This window comes from Cavia porcellus, unplaced genomic scaffold (assembly GCF_034190915.1).
Source record: "Cavia porcellus strain 051 isolate PalLab524CR breed Dunkin Hartley unplaced genomic scaffold, mCavPor4.1 scaffold_6, whole genome shotgun sequence".
In the NCBI taxonomy this organism is placed as follows: domain Eukaryota; kingdom Metazoa; phylum Chordata; class Mammalia; order Rodentia; family Caviidae; genus Cavia; species Cavia porcellus.
In genome coordinates, this window is record NW_026947489.1 from 79428591 (window position 1) to 79448343 (window position 19753).

Consider the following 19753-nt stretch of genomic DNA (forward strand, 5'->3'; position numbering starts at 1 on the left):
TCCTTGGTCCTAACAATACTTCTTTCATATCTGTAGAAAACAAGAACATTCTCTTGATTAATCACAACACAATTATCAAATTTAGACTTTTAGCACTGTTAACCCAGGCATGGTGATATACAACTATAATCCCAGTGCTCTAGGAGGCTAAGGAAAAAGGATCCCAAAATAGAGACTAGGAAAAAGAATCCAAAACAAAAAGAACAAAACATCAAACCCATTAAGAATACAAAAGCTCTGAAGAAGATAAACATATTTACATTTTTGACATATACAGAAAATTACAGCTAACAGAATATAGATTATATATAATTTCCAGTGCACACTAATGAGAAAATACTTGCAACATGTAATTGTCTGGCACAGTAGCACATGCCTGTAGTCCCAGCTATAGGTAAGGATAAGGCAGCTGGATCTCTTCACCTTACAAGTTTGAGGCTCTCTCAAAACAAAACATACTGAAAGTCCATTACACATCTATCACAATTGCTCGAAACTGTTACAGCAAACCAAATTTTCATGCCCTGCTGATGACAGTATAAAGTTTCTAGGTCTTGATGAAAAGTATGGTACTTGGCTATACTTTTTATTTTGAGGCAGGGTCTTCCTATATAGTTCAGACTGGCCTTGAACTCACTATGTAATCCAACTGGCCTTGAACTCATGGTGAGCCTCCTGCCTCAGACTCCTAAATGCTGAAATTACAAGTGTGCACCAGCAGTCTATGAATATGTACACAAATCTGCCCTATGACTCAACAATTATTTACGGTAGAAACAGAAAATTTTAAATCTGAAAGAGAAGTGTTCAAGGATGGTGACAGAAATTTTATTCTTAATTTGGGGCTGGGGATTTAGCTCAGCGGCGTAAGCACCTGCCTTGCAAGCAGGCGGTCGTGAGTTCGATCCCCGGTACCGATAAAAATGAAAAAGACAAAAAAAAAAAAGAACCTTAATTAAAAAAAACTGCAAATAGTCTAGCTTAAAATAGAATGAAGAAATACACTACAGAACAATCAATTAAAATGTGACAGTTAATCTTATGTGTCAGCTTGGTTGGGCCATATATAATACCCAGATATTTGATCAAATGGTATTCTATGAAGGTTTATATGAAGGTATTTAAATGAGCAGACTCTTAAGTAAAGCAAATTGTCCTTCAAAGAGCAGAGAGCCTTAGGAAAACAACTGACATCCTCTGAGGGCAATGGAATCAGGGTAGAAAAACTGCCTTTTTTTTTTGAGAGAGAGTTTCACCATGCAGTTCAGGGTGGCCCTAAACTCACTTTACAGCACAGGCTGGTCTCAAACTCAATGATCCTCTTGCCTCAGTCCCCTGAATGCTGGGATTACAGGTATGCACCATCACACCTGACTATAGCAATCGGTCTTCTAACTCAAACTCAAACTCTTCCTTAGTCAGATTGCTGAGTTTCTCTGTAAATTTTGTTTTTTGTTAGCATTATGAGCCAATCCCATAAAATACACTGTATTCTTTATCAGTTTCTATATTGTGCCATATACACCTATTTAAGAAACTACTAAATAAACACACATCATAAAATATTTTCCTTTAAAAAGTCTTTAAATTAATATTATATTGTTTCTGAACCTACTGTTATTCACTCTTTGCCTTCTTGAACACTAGTACCACAGGGCTTTGGTTACTGTGTTGTAGTTTTCAATAACTGACAATTTATAGCTCCCTTTGATAGTTTCCTCTTTAGCTAGGCATGGTGGTAAACATCTGTAATCCCAGCATTTGGAAGGCTGAGATGAGAGGACTGCTATGAGTTCAAGGCCAACCAAGGCTTCACAGTGAATTCAAGGCCAACCTGTACTACACAGAAAAACCTTGTCTAGAAAAGCCAAAAAAATAAAAATAAATCTCCTCCTTTTAAATTATTTTCTAGGCTATTCACATTGCTTTGTTCTCTTTCGCTTCTTTTTCCCTCCAAACAAACAAAAATATTCATAAGGAATATGATCATGCTCATCACATTATTTTTAGTGACAAATAAATAAGGAAAGAATCTAAATGCCTAATTATATGGAATGATGAAAGCAATCCCAGTATATCAAATACATATACAATGACTCTGAAAAACAAAAAACATTATATATAAACAATTAATACGAAAAATAAACGCAACAGAATACATAAAATAAATGGTACCATTTATCATGAGTCAGGCTTGATGATGCATGCCAGTAATCCCAGGATTTGGAAGGTTGAAGCAGGAGGATCATTTCAAGTTTGAGGTCAACCTGGGCTACATTAAGTGAGTTTAAGGCCAGCCTGAGATGCACAGTGAGACCCTGTCTCAAAAAAAAAAAAAAAAAAAGAGGGATGGGGATATAGCTCAGTGGCACAAGTGCCTACCTGGCAAATGCAATATTCTGAGCCTGATTCCTGATACCAAAAAAAAAAAAAAAAAACGTGAGTTGTACATGATAGAATTAAGTGTTAAAGATACACATACGGTGCTTAACCATCTAAGTTTGGCCTAGACTGAAGGATTCTCAGGATATGAGACTTCTACTGCTAAAACTGAGAGGGTGCTAGCCAGACATGGATGACAACTTATCCTCCATATACTTAGATTATTTAAAAGGATGAAAAAATTAAAATGAAATATTATCAATAGTTATCTAAAGGAAAGTAATTAGAAGTTATGGTTTCTTTCTGCTTTTCTAATTTTAAAAGATAAAGGTGACATATTTTTATGCAAATAAACAAAGTTTGTTATGGGTATTTTATGAAAAAAATCTCAAAATAGAAGAAAACTGACTCTGTTACACTGACAACCAAAGAAAGAAGACTGAAATCAGAAAAAAGTGGGTACTTCATAGGAATAAAAAGGTATATATCTTAATACTATTAACATCTGTATATTTATGAATTAGATGACAAATTACTAGAAATTAAATAAAGTTTTACAAATTTTAATAGTTCTATAACAAGAGAATAAATCCATAATTAAAATCCACCCAAAAAGCAAAATCCAGAGCCATGTGTGCTGGGAGGAGAACCAAGAAGCCAACCTGTACCCTCCCATGAACAGCAGGCTGAGAGACAAGAAGAGCACCAGCATCCCTCCCCTCTAGGAGCAACTAGCTGATTTGGAGGAATACAGGCTGAGATGATAGCAACTGAAGTTTAAAAAAACAAAAAAATGGGCTGAGGATTTAGCTCAGCGGTACAAGCACCTACCTGACAAGTACCAGGTCATGAGTTCAACCCCCCCCCCAAAAAAAATGCTTGCACTGTTCAATTCATTTTGCAGGCCTAAAACCGGTAATCTGAGCATCTATTTAGAAGAAAGCAGGGCTGGGGATTTAGCTCAGCGGCATAAGCATCTGCCTTGCAAGCAGGCAGTTGTGGGTTCGATCAGCGGTATCGATACAAAAGGGAAAAGACCAAAAAAAAAAACAAAACAAAAAAAACAAAGAAACAATATGTAATATAGTAACTATGAGAGATTTCTTCCTGTATTGTTTTTGAATCCAATATTGTTCTCACTGTTTCATTTTGTTCCATTTCATTGTTTTGTTTTATTCCTTTTAAATTAAAAAAAAAGGAAAATCTAGAATCAAGTGCCTTGATTATTTGTTTGTAGGCTTTTTGTTGTTTGTTTGATACCAGGGATCGAATTCACAACCTCAAATTTGCCAGGCAGGCACTTATGCCACTGAGCTAAATCCCCAGCCCAATGCCTTGATTATTGAACTATTCTATCAAACACTTAAAGAATAAAGATCAGGAGAGAAAAAAAAATGGCAGCTTGCTAGAAAACTGGATAGAGAACCTCTCCTGGGAAAACAGCCCAGATGCTAGAATCTGACAACATGGAGAGGGTCAGACGATTGGAGAACGATTCTCTCTAACCCAGGAGGAAACTGAAAGAAAAAATAAAACTAGGAAGAGGAAGGAAAAGCACGGGTGTAGGACTGAAGCCAGACACGCTCACTGAGACCCCTTCTGTGCTGTGCTGGGCACACCATGGAGATGGACGATTCAAGGTCGTGCCAAAAGCTGCGGCCGCTGATAACGGGAGTTGGTGAGTCCCAGGCCCTTGGTGGGAGGACGTGGTGCAGTGTAGAGTGGAGCCAAGTAGAGAGCTTTATTGGCTCTCAGTGAGTGCTGGAAATAGGGTACCACGGCGTGGGAGGCTGACTGGAAGACATCTTGGAGTAGGGCAGAGGCTGGTGCCACAGTGGTGTCAGTCAACCACCCCTGGCCCAGACAGGACTGGTGGGAGCAGCTTGGGCTGAACAATGCCACTGGTTGGGAACCAATAGCCAGGGATGAAATTGTTTCGACCCTGTGATGTCCACCACAGCACAGCATAAAATGACTGCCTCAGAGGGGAGGGGCCAACCCGCAGTATTCCTGTGCGCCACCTCAGATATCAGCAAACTGGAGAGAGCAGCAAGCCCCAGCCAGCATGCTTTAGAAAAACTGTAATGAATACAGAGCTGGCCTAAGACCTCCTCCACACACCTGTCTGAAAGAAACCAGAAACATGACAAGAGCAAAAGATAAGACAAAACCTCCATCCGCTGACTCTGGGAAAATAAGCCCAGGGGAGGTAAATCTGTAACATTATGATGTAAAATCTAGAAGAGAACCAGTCCAGCAATCATGCAATGTTAGCCACAACATCAGCAGACAAAGAAATACATTCATGACTTCATAGATGAACTTAAAACTGAAATTCTAACCCAAGTGAGACAAGAAATAAAAAGGTTAATTAAAGAAATGCTAAGCCCTTCTCAAGAAAACACAGGGGGGAGAAGGGAGGAATTCAGAAAAGGAAGAGAAACCTTTGGTGAAGAATATAAACAAAATCTAGACTACATGAAACAGATCCAAAGAGACTACCAGGAAACTAAAAACTCCATTGAAAGCTGGCAAAATGCCTTGACAGAAACAAAAGTTAGCCTTTCAAAACTTGAAGAGAGATTTACAATGTGTGGTCATGAAAGAAAAGACCTATTAAAAATAACCAAGGAACCAAGAAATAACAACTCAAAGGCTAGAAGACAAGAGGATCTATAACTTAAGAATAAAAAATGCAAGCAAAGAAGCAGGAGTAACCACAAATGAATTACAAAGACTATTCTCACAGAAATAATTAAGGAAAACTTCCCAAGCATAGGAAAAAGAAATGATATCCAGTTAAATGAAGCATACAGAACTCCAGCCAACTACAACCAAAACAGATCTATACCCAGACATATAATCAAGATTCCAGAAATCCACCACAAGAACAGAATATTAATGCAGCCAGAGAAAAGAAGCAGATCACCTACAAAGGACAAATCATCAATATAACGACAGACTTTTCAACACAAACTATTAAATCGAGAAGCGCCTGGGGGGGAAATGGTCCAAGCCCTAAAAAAAAAAAACCTCCAACCAAGATTAATGTACCCTGAAAATCTCTCTCTCAAAATTAATGGAGAAACAAGATGTTTCCAAGACAAAGAGGAATTGTGGGAGTTCATGGCCACCAACCCAACCCTACAAAAATACTGAAGGATATTCTAGAGAGAGAGAGAGAAAAATACCAAGATTCCAGCAACAGTGGCAGAGAGGCCTCAATGAACAAGGAGGACAGTGGAATGAAAGGAGAAAAATGGACAAATAATAGCAGAAAAATAGCAGAGTTGAGGCAGAGAAGGTGGGCTGTAATTTTTAACATAGCCTAGATACACTAACGAAAAGAAACACAGACAGAGTAGATTAGGAGGCAGGATCCATTGAGATGCTCTGAATAGGAAATATACTCAACCTGAAAGAAGGTTAATAAACTGAAAGTCAAAGATGAGAAATCGAAGCTCTAAGTGATAGGGAACCAGAGAGAAATAGGGACAATTCATCTAGCAGGCGCAGATAAGTTGGAAAGTTATAACACTTTTTTTTTTAATTTTTATTTTGAAAGTATACAACAGAACAAGTCAGAATAAAGCCAACTAAGATCGTACAGTGAAATTGGTACAGAACTTCACAGCAGGTTACCAGGACAACAGTTATAGGTATCACAATATATTTTGTTATCTTTATAATAGTTGTTCTTTCAATCCTGTATATCAAAATGAGATGAAATATAGAACACTATAGAACTTATCAAAACAGAATATTGAATAGAGCAGTACCATTAATCAGAAAAGAGCAAAACAGTAATAAAAATATTTGCCTTCAAAGAAATGGTAGAAGGAAGTCCCCCTTATTTGCCATGGTCAACCTCCCAGGAGATGCTCAGATTTCTGGTTCCCATTTGCTAATGGGCAGGGGGGGGGGGGATAGGGGAAGAGGGATATTTGACTCTAGGCCATGTAGCAGTAGGTTCACTATTGCTAAGCAGGGAGGCAGAATGGTAATTTGTTTTCACAGCGTCTTCAGTTCCAACATGGCATGGATTTCAGGAGACACTGCTGGGTCTCCCCCTGGAAGGGCTGCAGTCTGCTACCCTGCTTCCGCTTACCAGGGAGGGGAGGTGCTGGCTTGGCTTCCCAGAGTCCTAAGTTCCAACATGGCATGGATCTCAGGAAACTCTGCTGGTTCTCCCCCTGGAAGGGCTGCAGTGGGCCACACTATCGCCGCTTACCAGTTATAACACTTTTGCGCAGTGTAGAGCTACAAAACTAGAAAAATGGAAAACCTTGTGGCTTTAGTAAGTAAAAGAGTACAGTTCAAGATCAAGCTCAGGGGTAAAAAGGTTCAGCACCACTCAGATAGATAATGGGTTGCCCCCTTAATCTAAAAACTAAAGGAGTTAGTGGGACCCAAAATATACAAAGCATCCTGAGAAAGGCAAAGGTGAGGAATTGTCTAAAAAATGGAAGGCAGAGGACATTGTTAATAGTGTATCAGGATTTAAAAGCCATAGTAATCATACTGTTCTGCGTAGTTTGATTTTATTTTGTTCAGGTCAGTCTACTCATACTAGATTTGACGGCATAGATAGCTATCCCCAAAACAGCAAACTATACCATGGTAACTATCTTTAACTTCCTATTAACTTAAACTGAAGCCCTGCATTACTTACATTGTCTTACTACGACTGATCTTATTTGAGGCTGGTTTGTTAAACTGCTGTTTTGCCTTGACTGATCTTATTCGAATTTGGTATGCTTGATAATATCGAGCCTAAAAGTAGAGGCAACCACTCTGAAGATGACAAGATGTAATAACACACTCATTCCGGTTTGATTATTAACTGCTTCTGAAGTCTTACAATGTCTCCAAAGTTGTGTTTTTATTAAAATAGCTATGTAATGCTATGTTCAATTATTATATGTCTGATGATGTGGACAACTCTTTTGAAAAATGCTAAGAGAAAGCATAGTAACTACTGTAGATCACCTAATAATGTGGTTTTATGTCTTTTTCATTTCATGTTTTTCTAAGAATTTGGTTTTTTGTCTTGTTATGATCTGTTTTTCCCTATAATACAGAAAAGATAGATATACATGTAGAAATTCACACATGGGGAGAATTTGTAAACAGTTTACAGGAACAGATTATATAATGCACAATGTGACGAACAGATACTCTGAAAAAGAGACACTAAGAAATCCAGTGCTAATTCTGTAACATTATGATATAAAATCTAGAAAAACTATTATTCACTGTTCAAAGTGGTGTTAGTCTAGTCTCTTATGTTCAATTTTGGCGTACGTAAAGTAAGGACAGCTACTATGAAGAGAATGAGGGACATTATGGCAGTCACTATTGATTTCCCCAAGGTCAAGTCTTGAAGACCTAAAAAGCCTTCATCACCCTGTTATGATCAGATTAGTTCTATAATGTTCAGTATGTATTCACTGTGTGGGAAGATGGGGACAACTCTTTGGAAGAAAACTAGAGACAATAAGACAAACAGTGAAGATCTCCAGTGGACTTGCTTAGAAATCAGTGTTTCTTAAAATTGTTTCCTTATGATCTGTTTTGGTATGTTTAATCTTACCCTCTTTAAGATATGGGGCAATTCTTTTGAAGATAGCAAGAGGCATTATAGTAGCCACTGTTGATCACCTTGTATTTTATTTTTACATCATATACTATGTCTATTCTTGTTTTAACTAACTCTATTTTGCTTTGTCACATTCGGTTTTATTCTCTTCAAACAAAGTAATAAGAACTGTAGGAGTAATAAAACCTAAAACGTGTAATTGTTATTATAAAAAAGAGAGGAAAAGAAAGTGCTCTAAAGGATATAACCACATGTATGTTTAAGTGTGTAAAACAGGTAACCATATTACTAAGTTTTTGTTGGATCACTGAACAGAACTGTTTGCAGTCTTATTGTTTAAATGTCCACTTCGTATGCTTTAATTTTGTAACTTGAACAGCGACTTCTAAGATGATAATATGTAATCTATCAACTAGTGATTTCTGTTTTTTTTAAAATTCTGTATTACTTCTACCCTTTTTTTCTGTTTTGCTTTTTCTCTTTAAATAAAATCCTTTATATAAAAAAAAGAATAAAGATCAATCCTTCACAAATTCTAACAAAACCCAAATGACAAAGGAACACTTCCTAACTATGAAGTCAGTAGTACCCTAGTACAACACCAGATAAATATACAACTAGAAATTTATAGACAAGTATCTCTTATGAATACAGAACAAAAAATCCACAATACCATACTAGCCCACAAAAATCAACAGCATATTAAAAAAATTTTACACCGTGATGAAGTAGTATTTTATCCTAGAAATGCAAGGGCAGTTCAATATGAGAAAATTCAACCATAGTATTCAAATGAAGGGGAAAAAAAAAAACCATGATCAGCCAGGTGTGGTGGTGCACACCTCTAATCTCAGCACTTGGGAGGCTGTTGCAGAAAGACTGCCCCGAGTTCAAGGCCAACCTGAACTACATAGCAAGACCTTGTTTAAAAAAACAACAACAACAACAACAAAAACTAAGGACTTCTGAGATGTCAGAGCAGTAAGGAGCAGAGAAAATGACCTCTCTGAGAGTCACTGTCCAGATGTTGGAATACGCATCGCGAGGAAGACAAGAAGGAAGGAAGCAGGTAGGGCCTCTGGACCTAGGAAGAATCTGAGGTGCGTACTGAAGCACACATAGAGAGTAAAAAAGAAAAACTTCAATGAAGAAGAAGGCAGTAGCTGGCAGCACCTTTTTCCACAGCCAGACGCACTGCACAAGAGGAGCTGATGGAACCTGGGGATGTATAGTCACCATGACAATGACAGCTGGTAATCCTGGAGGCCTCTGTAAAGAGATGTGGAGGACTGCACAGGCTAGTGCTGAATGCAAAGGACTAATCCTCTTGCAGAAAAGAATGACCAGGAGCATTTTGGAGTTGGGCCAGATAAGCCCGGAACCAGAACAGCTGCTGGTTTCCTCTAGCAGCTCCTAGCTAGGCACAGACCCATGGAAATTGCTTGGACTATGACAAACCCAGTGAGTCTGTCCCAGGGCAGGCCTGCTGAGGTTATCTACTACTCTACCTAAAGCAACTGCTGGCTTGCTGGGATAGAGTGGCATGATCCAGGACTCTGTCTCTTCAGACTGTCTGCTAGTAAAAGCAGAGAGAATTCTAGAAATGGACTATTTATCTTTCTTTTTTTCTTTGGTTTGTTTAATTTAGTTTTTTTTTTCCTCTTTCTCCTTCATTGTTTTTTTTAAATGAGTGTGAGAGTAGTTCCTAATCTCTTTGTGAATATGATTCTGTTCTGTTCCTTTTAATCTCTTCCATCTTTCTTTTCCTTCAATCTTCTGCACCAATTTCCCCAAGTTAGCATGATCTACTTTTCTCTTCCAACCTTTCTTCTAATCTCTTTCTCTTCTTCCACTTCTCTATTTTCTCCTTAAATCATTTTAAATTTTAATACCAGTGACAAAACTAACACATCACGGACTTATATACTGCATATGATTATCTGGTTTATTTTACATTTTGCTATATAATCACAAATCTAGTTCATACAGTTAAAAGTTGCAAATTAAGGGTTAGCTCAGTTTGTTGTTTTCTAGGGTGTGTTTGATGCTCTGGTACCACTACAGCCAAAATTTTTCTAAACACTTGTTGGTCCTAATAATGCATCACTGAGATTAAGGGTCACAGAAAATACCATTGCAATATACGTGCACCCATGTTTACAGATGCGCAATTGCTAACAGCCCGATCTTGGAAACAATATAAATGTCCACTGACTGAGGAATGGATAAAAATGTGATATTTTTATACAAAGGAGTACTCACTATCTCAGTCATGAAGAAGGGTAAATTGGAGAATTTTATAGGTAAATGGATACAACTTGAGACCATACTCATTAGTGAAATAAATAACACATGTCAACATCATATTCATTACTGTGACAAGCTGAAAGAAAAAACATATATTTTGTGTATGTATATGCATATAAAAATAGTTAAGATAGTTTACTACTGATTTCTCTTAGTTTGCTGAAGAGAAAGATTTGTATAGCTATTGTTAGGACAATTGAATGCAGATGTCTTGTGCTTTCAATGAACGATTTGGGGATGACAGTGCACAATGTATGTACCATTGTTGCTCCCTGATTGACATGTTTTGAAATTTTGTTGTAAATTTTTCTTCTTCTTTTTCTTACTTTTTATCCTTGAATAAAATGGGTTTGGAAAAAAATATTCCATGATCATGTTGATATAGCAAATCATTTGACAATTCAAAACAGCTGCATAGCAAAAACACAAGAAAAACTAAGGATAAAGGAAACTACCTTAACATGTTAAAAGTCAAAAAAATCTAGCACCAACAGCATAGTTAACAGAGAAATTTTGAGTTGAATCCCTAAAATCAGGAATAAGACAAAATGCTCACTTTTATACTGCTATTCAACACTGTACTAGAAGTTCTAGCCTGAGCAATTAAGACAGGAAATACAAATCAAAGTCATCAAATTACAAACCAATAAATGATCTCTACCTGAAGATGATATATGCTCATTTTTATCTTTCCAAAACTCCAAAATAAAGATATTAGAGGAAATAAATTCACCAAATATATAGGGTATAGGAATCAACTATTTAATTATATCAGCAATAAATAATTTGGGGGATGGTGGTATATACCTTTGAACCCAGCTACTTGAGAGACTGAGGAGGAAGGAACCAAAGTTGAAGCCCAAGGTGCACAGGTTTATAAAGACCCTGTCTCAAAATAAAATAAGGACTGAGAATATATCTCAGTGGCAGGGCACCTGCCCAAGGTCAAGCACTAGGTTTAGAGAAATTTTAGTTCTTTTGCCCATTTGTAAATGTACAGCTGTTTATCTAATTGTTGTTTAGTTGCAAGGGCAAAAGTGGGCAGGGACTGATACCCTGAATACATAAAGAACCCCTACAGCTCAGTAACAAACAAGCAACCCAATTTTACAAATAGGCAAAAGGTACACAATAGAATTTCTCCAAAAAAGAAATATAAAAGGCATGTAATAAGATGCTCCAGGGCTGGGGATTTAGCTCAGCGGCGTAAGCGCCTGCCTTGCAAGCAGGCAGTCGTGAGTTCAATCCCCGGTACCGATAAAAAGGAAAAAGACAAAAAAAAAAAAAAAAAAAAAAGATGCTCCATATCATCAGTCTTTTGAAAAATGCAAATCAAAACCTTAGTGAGGGGCTGGAGATTTAGCTCAGTGGCATAAGCGCCTGCCTTGTAAGCAGGCAGTTGTGAATTCGATCCCTGGTACCAATAAAAAGGAAAAAGACAAAAAAAAAAAAAAAAAAAAAAACCTTAGTGAGATACTATCTTTCACACATAGGGTAGTTATAATCAAAATACTAGGATGGATGGATTTACAAAAAATATCAAGCCATGTTATAGATGTGGGAAATTGGAACATACTTAATACTGTTGGTAGGAATGGGAATGGAAATGGTATAGCATCTATAGTGCTGTTTGGCAGGTCCTTAAAATATAAATACAGCCTTGCCAAAGTAACACTGCTAAGTATATTCTCAAAATTGTTAACAGGGACTTACTAGGGCTAAGAAAATAATACCCCAAAGTATGGCTATTTGACATGGTGAGTACTTTGAAACAAAAAACTGAGTCAGAACCAAGATCTCACTGACCTTCAAAAAAAGCTTTTTCCTCCAAAGTCTAAGAGCAGCTTTCTCTGAAGGTTTTATTTTTAAGAGAAAAAACAGAAAAATCAAGAAGCAAACAAACATTTAAAACAACAAAAACAAAATGACAACAACAACAAAAAAAACAATGCCAATATAGGATTTCAAAACAAGATGATAGATAGGAATTTAACAATGGTTGTTATGTTGCATATTGTTATCCTCAAAGTAATTGCTCTAGCTACCCGATACAGGCATGCAAGATTGATCAAATAATAAAATTTCCCTTTGAGCTACATTGAGTAATTCATTCATTGTGCCTAACACCTAACTCATTCCTTCATCCAGAGGATCCACACTGAATATGCTACCCACCATTAGTGACTTAATAGCTATCTTAGTTACCAGAATAACTGTTATGGTATCTCAGTGTTTGTGAGACAGGCAGCAATCAGGCAATACTTCAAAGTTCCAGTCCAAGAACAAGGAGTAGGCAGCTGTGACTTTTGGCAATAAAAGTGAGAAAGTAAATGAGGAACAACCTGATGCAGTTTTTCAGACAACAAAATAGGATACATAGGCAAACTGGATAGGACTAAACAAAGCTGACAACAGATCTGACCCAGAGCTGACCCTAAAATTGTAAATTTTGCAGAGTAACTAAACTCTCTCTAGTACAGAGTCTCTAACCCTCCTGGAAAAAAAGAATAATTAATAACATTTCTTTGAGATCTCATAAAGGTAAAATGCCTCCTTTGTCTGTGGAATAGGCAGCTTTGCTGACCTTTACTAAGGCTGTCTGTTTGCTGGGACTGGAGGACCAACAGGGCAGTCAGCTGTGTTGTTTTCCTGTAATAAATTTGCATTTTATTTTCGCTTTAGAATTAGTCCATGTCTGAGTTTTTTATTGTTGTTGTTTTTTAAACTCAGGGCCTTTGTACTGGGTTATATTCTTAGCCCTTTTTTTATTTTTTGAGACAAGATTTAAGTTGCAAAAGGCTAGGCTACAATTTGATTCCTCCTGCCTTGGTCTCCTATAATGCTGAGATCACAGGCATATGATACCATGTCCAGCTGTGATTTCCATCTTAAATGCAGCTAAAGATCCACACTAGTTACTGACTGGCGATACTTCTACTCAGGTAATGATTAATTTATTTAGTAATAGGACAAAATTAGAAGAAGAGTGATGCTGGCAACTGTATGCCAAAGAGAAACCACAAAATGCTTCTTTTAAGTAAAAGAGTGATGTAATAAAGCTTCTCAACAAGAGAAAAGCACCTGTATACTAATATTGCTAGGTTCTATGGAAAGAACAAATCTAACATAAAACTATAAAGAAAGAAAATGAAATTAGTGCCATTTCCCTAGTATTTGTGAAACCCTGTTTGATCCCTAACACTAAGCGAAAGAAAAAAAAAAAATAGAGAGAAAAAATGTTAAATTATAAAGTCCAATACTATCTTTGGTTTCAAGCATCCACTGAGGGTCTAATACCTATCCCTGAGGAAAGAAAGTGCTTTTAAGTAAGAAAGTTATGGGCCAGGGACTTAGCTTAGTGGCTTACACACCTGCCTGGCAAGTGCAAGGTCACGAGTTCAATCCCTGGTACCAAAAAAAAAAAGCAACTAAATAAAAAAGTTATAAATTTTCTCTTTCCCCTACAAAGTTTCAATAATTTTAGTCTATGAGTTGGCAATAGAAAAATGGGAAAAGCCTGGCAAGTGCAAGATCGTGAGTACGATCTCTGAAACCTGCCCCCCCGAAAAAAAAGAAAAGAAAAAAAAAGCATATGCACTTAATAATGCACAGAAACACAGGCACCATAAAGTAGGAGACTAAAGAAAAGGCCAGCTGGCTGAATCTTAAATAGTATTTTGAGCTACAGAAAGAAATAGGAAGTTGATGAGTTGGGCAGAGTGGCACAAGCCTATAACCTCAGGATTCAGGAGGGTGACAAAGGAAGATTATGAGTTTGAGGCCTTACTAGACTATGTGTTAAGATTCTATCTCAAAAAAAAAGAAAAGAAAAAGCAAGTAAAGAAGGAAAGGAAAACAAGAGGAAAGTATAGACTTGAGGTTGGTAGGTGTTGATAATGGCAAACTCTGGGAGGCTAATGAGAGGAAGAAAAGGTGGACAAAGGTTGTTGATATTTTGTTGACAAAGTCTCTCAAGTAACTCTCAAGTAACTGTTTACCTGTCTGGGTCAGGTGTCAGAATTTCTTTTTTTTTTGGTCTTTTTTGTTTTTATCGGTACCAGGGATCAAACTCACGACTGCCTGCTTGCAAGGCAGGCGGTTATGCCGCTGAGCTAAATCCCCAGCCCCTAGAATTTCAATTTTTTATTCCAATGGAAAGGTTTTTCCTAAATAGATGAGGACTATGAGATAGGAAGCCTCAGCCTGCATACATGTTTACTAATGTAGATGACTATAAATTTCTTTTCACAAATTTTTTTTTCTGCAGAGGTATACTTTCTCTGAATAACCAAATCAAAGTACAACACAAAAATATATTTAAGGTGGGATATTTTGATGTTTTTCAATTCTCTTTTGTTAAAATATTTGGCCTTTTATCTTTTGTTCTAGACACAGACCTAGAACAGCAGCAGAGCCATAAAAGTGAAAAACCTTTTGTTATTTATAATAACCACACCTATGCTTACCTTAATGAGGTCATTTTTGGAAAGCCCCTCGATAACCTCAGGATGAAGGCTATTTGCCAGGAGATCAAAATCAAAGAGTGCTCAGAAGGTACTCAACAACCTAACCCCCCACATCACAGGAAGGAAAACAAGCTACAGTTTGAGTTAATCACTAAAAGCTGATGATTTGATTAATGGTATAATGAAACCTCCATAAAATACAACAGGATTGAGTTTATGGTCTTCAAAGAACAAGAACACATCTATATGTGAAGAGACTGGTATACACCAATTCCAAGGAAGGAAGCTTGAGTTAGGGATCTTTACAAACTTCAGTATGTATTCCTTTAACCTGAAGAGATTTATATCCTCTTAAAACATTCTCATATTCTTTTGCATCTTTTAGAATATTCGTTTCAATAAACTGGTTTCTCTTAATGTACTGATCTAGCAAATTAAATTAAAAAGGAGGTTGTTGTGGGAAGCCAGATTTATAGCTGATGAGTCAGAATTCCACAACCTAGAATCTTCGGCATCTGAAGTAGAAGACAGTCTTGGACTAAGCTCTCAACCTGTTGGACCTGACACTATTTCCAGGTAGTGCTGGAACAGAATTGAATTAGAAGACATCCAGGTATCTTTCTGCTGCAGAAATGATTGCTTGCTTGATGTACTGGGACATATCTAGTCTAAGAAATGTGTCATGACAGTATGGTAGGGCTTCTGTTTTTCTACTCAGCAAATTCTGTATCTTACATTATTGTTCTGTACTCAGACATCAAATATATATTTTGAGACTTACAAAATATACTGCTCCAAAGCTTCCATGGCCAATTTCTCTGAGATCTGTGAAGAGCTTCTCTGGATCTTCTTTGAAGAAAAGTTCTGCAATTTCAGGGTCCTTTAGACTGCCAGCTCTATTAGTTGATGGCATCCTGCTGGACAGTCAGCTATCTGATTCTAATTTTAAACTGCTATCCCGATCCTTGGTTCATCTGTATGAATGAAGCCACGTTGGCATAAACTGTAAAATAAGAAAAGCAGGAAATTAAAAGCTGCTCGAAATAATTTAGGTAAGATCATTTACTGACTACATTCACAAAAATTATGAAATTTCACGGAAAAAGTAATGTGATCTACTGCTGCAGTAATTCCTAAGCTTGGCTCATTATTACAATTACTTGTGGCACTTTAAAAAGGACATTTCTAAACCAAGCATATGGAGCATACCTGTAATCCCTGCCCTCTGGAAGGCTGACACAGGAGGACCACAAGAGTTTGCCCACCTGGATATAAAGACCCTATTTCAAAGTAAAAAAGTCTAAAAGGGCTAGAAACATAGCTCAATATAAAAGCCTGGGTTTAATTTACATTACTCCACTATCGTCCAAAACAAACAAACATACAAATAAAAAAAACAACAGGGGGAAGAGGATGTCTACAACATAGCACTTCAAAATTTTAGATACCTCTTTAATATCTTGAGAAGATTTCAATGTCATAATGTATTTAAAGACTTATCTAATTCTGACACAGCAAAAGAAATGATATAAGAACAATTAAAAACATATTACAATGACAAGCTGTATGCATTGTGTGCAACAGGCAGATACCACTTATTAATAATCTCCACATATAAGGAAATACACCAAAAAATGTAACTTAGTAAATTTTCTTTTCCTTTCAGATATTTATGACAGTGTTAGTCAAATCTGACATATATGTCAAAGAAAAGCACAGCAGGGAAAAGTATACATTAGGGGCTGGGGATTTAGCTCAGGGGCATAAGCGCCTGCCTCGAAAGCAGGCAGTCGTGAGTTCGATCCCTGGTACCGGTAAAAACAAAACGTATACATTTATCATAGACAACTGTTCTCCCATAAACCTGATTTACACTTCTGACTCCTTAGATAAACAGGCATACAGACAACCAGTTTTTCTCTGTCTGTTTCCCTTCCTCCTCGGTAGTTCTGCTGCCAATTCCTTTGTCAGATTATGTAAGTATTAAAAAACTGGGAAGTCACATTTTCCTAGTCTGTAAAGTGAAAATAATAACCTATGTCGTAGATTAGTTGTGACGGTTAAAAGAGTTAATGAATGTAAGCACAGACCAGTATTCTGGCATAGTTAGCATTACAATAAATGTTAGCTATTTTCTTCTGATGTTTAATTTTAGCAATTAAAACAATAGAATTTACTTTATTAGAATTCTAAAGAAAACAAGATTATCTAATTATTCTTATGTCCTTTATATCCCTTTTAAACAGGCCTCACTTTTTTTTTCTTTTTTTTTTGGTAGTGGGGATTGAACTCACAACCTCATGCTTGCTAGGCAGGCACTTATACCGCTGAGCTAAACCTCAGCCACCACAGGCCTCACATCTAGTGAAATAACAACACCAACTTTCTCTTTCTCTGTCTCTCTCCTTCCCTTTTTTATCTCTTTCCCTCTTTACTTTTCTTCTGTTCCTTCCTTCTCGTATTGAGAACTGAATTCAGGACCTTTACCCTGAGCTATCTCCCAGTTTTTTAATTTTTAATTTTGACACAAGATCTCACTAAGTTACTAAATTGCCCAGGCTGGATTCAGACTTGCAATCCTCCTACCTCAGACTCCCAGAGTAGTTGGATTGTACGTATGCACCACCACACCTCCAATGTCAATTTCTGCTACAAAACTTCATAACTGTATAGAACAGATCATGTTTGTCCCTGTAATTCCAAGTTTTTGGGAGACTAGGGCAGGAAAATCAAGTTGCAAGTCAGACTGAACTAAGGGAGATCCTGTCACAAAATAAAAAGCTGGGGATATAATTTAGTGATACAAAACCTACCTGCCTGGCATGAGTGGCATGTGTTAGGCCCTGTATTCAATCAGCAACAACAACAACAAGACCGTATAAATTAAGTTGTATTCCATTTTTTTTTTTTTTTTACTTTCTTTTTTTTTTGTTTGTTTTTTGGCACTGGGGATCGAACTCATGACCACACACTTGCAAAGCAGGCGCTTACGCCGCAGAGCTAAATCCCCATCCCCGTATTACATTTCTAATACACACCAGTTGCCCCGTATACTTCAATTTCCCTGCTCTGGAAATTTCCTGGAACAAAGAGTATCAATTATCAATTACATTTCTTCGAAGATACTATGAACATAGAAAACTCACTTAACTTCTTATCCTTAAAATGAAAAGGCTGAACTAAATTCCATATGACATGTTAATATTTAAGGGGCTTCTGATATATAGCTCAGCAGCAGTACACTTACTTAGCACATAAAAATTTGCTCCTTGGGCCAGGGATTTAGCTCAGCAGCATAAGTGCCTGCTTGGCAAGCGTGAAGTCGTGAGTTCAATCCCTGGTGCCACAAAAAAAAAACTGATCCTTGAAATTGAAAAAAAAAATTTTAAGTGTTAATACTGAAGCAATTTGTAAAAATATTTTTGAAAAAAATCAGTGTTAAAACCTTATTTGTTTTTGAGTGATCAAGTCTTAGTAACATTGTAACTTTACATTAAAAATTTTAAACCAGCTCTAGATTTGCAACTTGCATCTTATCTGCCTAACAAATTCTTACTCAAAATTTTGAGTTTTAGATAAAATGTCAAAATGTTTATAAAATTTTAGCACTATGACAAAGAATTGGACACTTTTTTTGTACTTCAAAACTCCTGCAGTATTTACAATACTGCACTCTTCTTCCCACACACAAGTATGTTTCCTTCATTTTCTGTACATCTCCATCTCCTACCTTCTAAACCCTTAAGTCAGCATTAAATTTGTTAAACTAAGGAATAGACTTATTCTCCCTTGTCTAAGAACCCTAAAAATGTCATTTCAATAGTTACTACACAAATACTAATATACACACTAAGATTATGATTCATAAAAATATTTAAATTGATACAGTAAATTCTTAAGCATAGTATTTTCTAGAAATCAATGAGACAAAAAAAAAAATCCCATGAAACACTTGCTCTACCAAATTACCAAAAGATAAAACAACTGCCACCAAAAAGAGCAGAATCTTAAAGAATTCTAAAACAAGAAGGACTAGTAAATCTATAAAAGACAGCTTAGGGGTATAGCTCAGTGTTACAATGTTTGTCTATTATTTGATTGCCAGCACAAAAAAAAAAAAAGAAAAGCAGGGAAGGGAAATGATGGGGAGGGAGGGAAGAAAGGAGAGGGAAGAAGAAAGAAGGAAGAAAGGAAAAATGCCCTAGGGAGGGTCTAATGGCCACGTGGAAAAAAATATTAATAATTCACAAGCGCATCAGACATACAAATATGATAAGCAAAAAATATAACCACATGAGTACTAAAAGAAAATATGAGAATACATTTTTCTGTAAGTAGAGAATGAAGAAATTTTCCCCTGATCTAAATCTAAAATAGTAAGAAAAAAGACTTAAAAAAAAAAGTCGCAGGACCAGGTATATTGCTTAGTGGCACAGTGCCTGCCTGGCAAGCAGGACTTGAGTTCAATTGCCGGTACTAAAAAATATAAATACTTAAACATATAAATACATATATATATATATATATATATATATACAGAGTCTCATTATGCTTCACAAGCTAGCCTCAAACTCACAATCCTCTTCCTTCAGTCTACCAAGTAGCTCGGATTATAGGACTATACTGTCTAAAAAACACAGTATAGGCCTGTAATTTATACAAAACATATATAATACTATGGCTAAAAAACTTTTATTTATACACACACATATATACATAAACCTATGTACACATACATACCTCAACATATCTGACTATATATAAAAAGAGAAAATTTAGGTTTATAGTGTACCTATTGGTAGAGCATTTGTCTAGCATGCATGAGATCCAAGGTTTGCTCCTCAGTATGCCAAAAACAAAAAGCCTGGGAGGACATTCTTAGCTACGGGCCATACAAAAATCAGCCATTTGAGCATATTTGGTCCTTCGGACAATTTGGCAACCCCTGCCCTGTATACAATAGAGATTTAATGCAGTTGTTAAAAGGATTTCATTATTG

The 19753-nt window shown here is 36.6% G+C and overlaps 1 protein-coding gene across 4 annotated transcripts in view; it reads right to left on the reverse strand.

The window, feature by feature from the left end:
* The window catches only part of Taok1 (TAO kinase 1), a 129921-nt gene that overhangs the window by 65067 nt on the left and 45101 nt on the right, over positions 1-19753 (reverse strand). For all 4 annotated transcript variants that reach the window (XM_063251125.1, XM_063251122.1, XM_063251124.1 and 1 more), the window contains one exon: positions 15536-15757. In XM_063251125.1, coding sequence (XP_063107195.1) covers positions 15536-15667 — 132 coding nt within the window. In that variant the 5' untranslated portion in view covers positions 15668-15757. The remainder of the gene's footprint in view (positions 1-15535; positions 15758-19753) is intronic.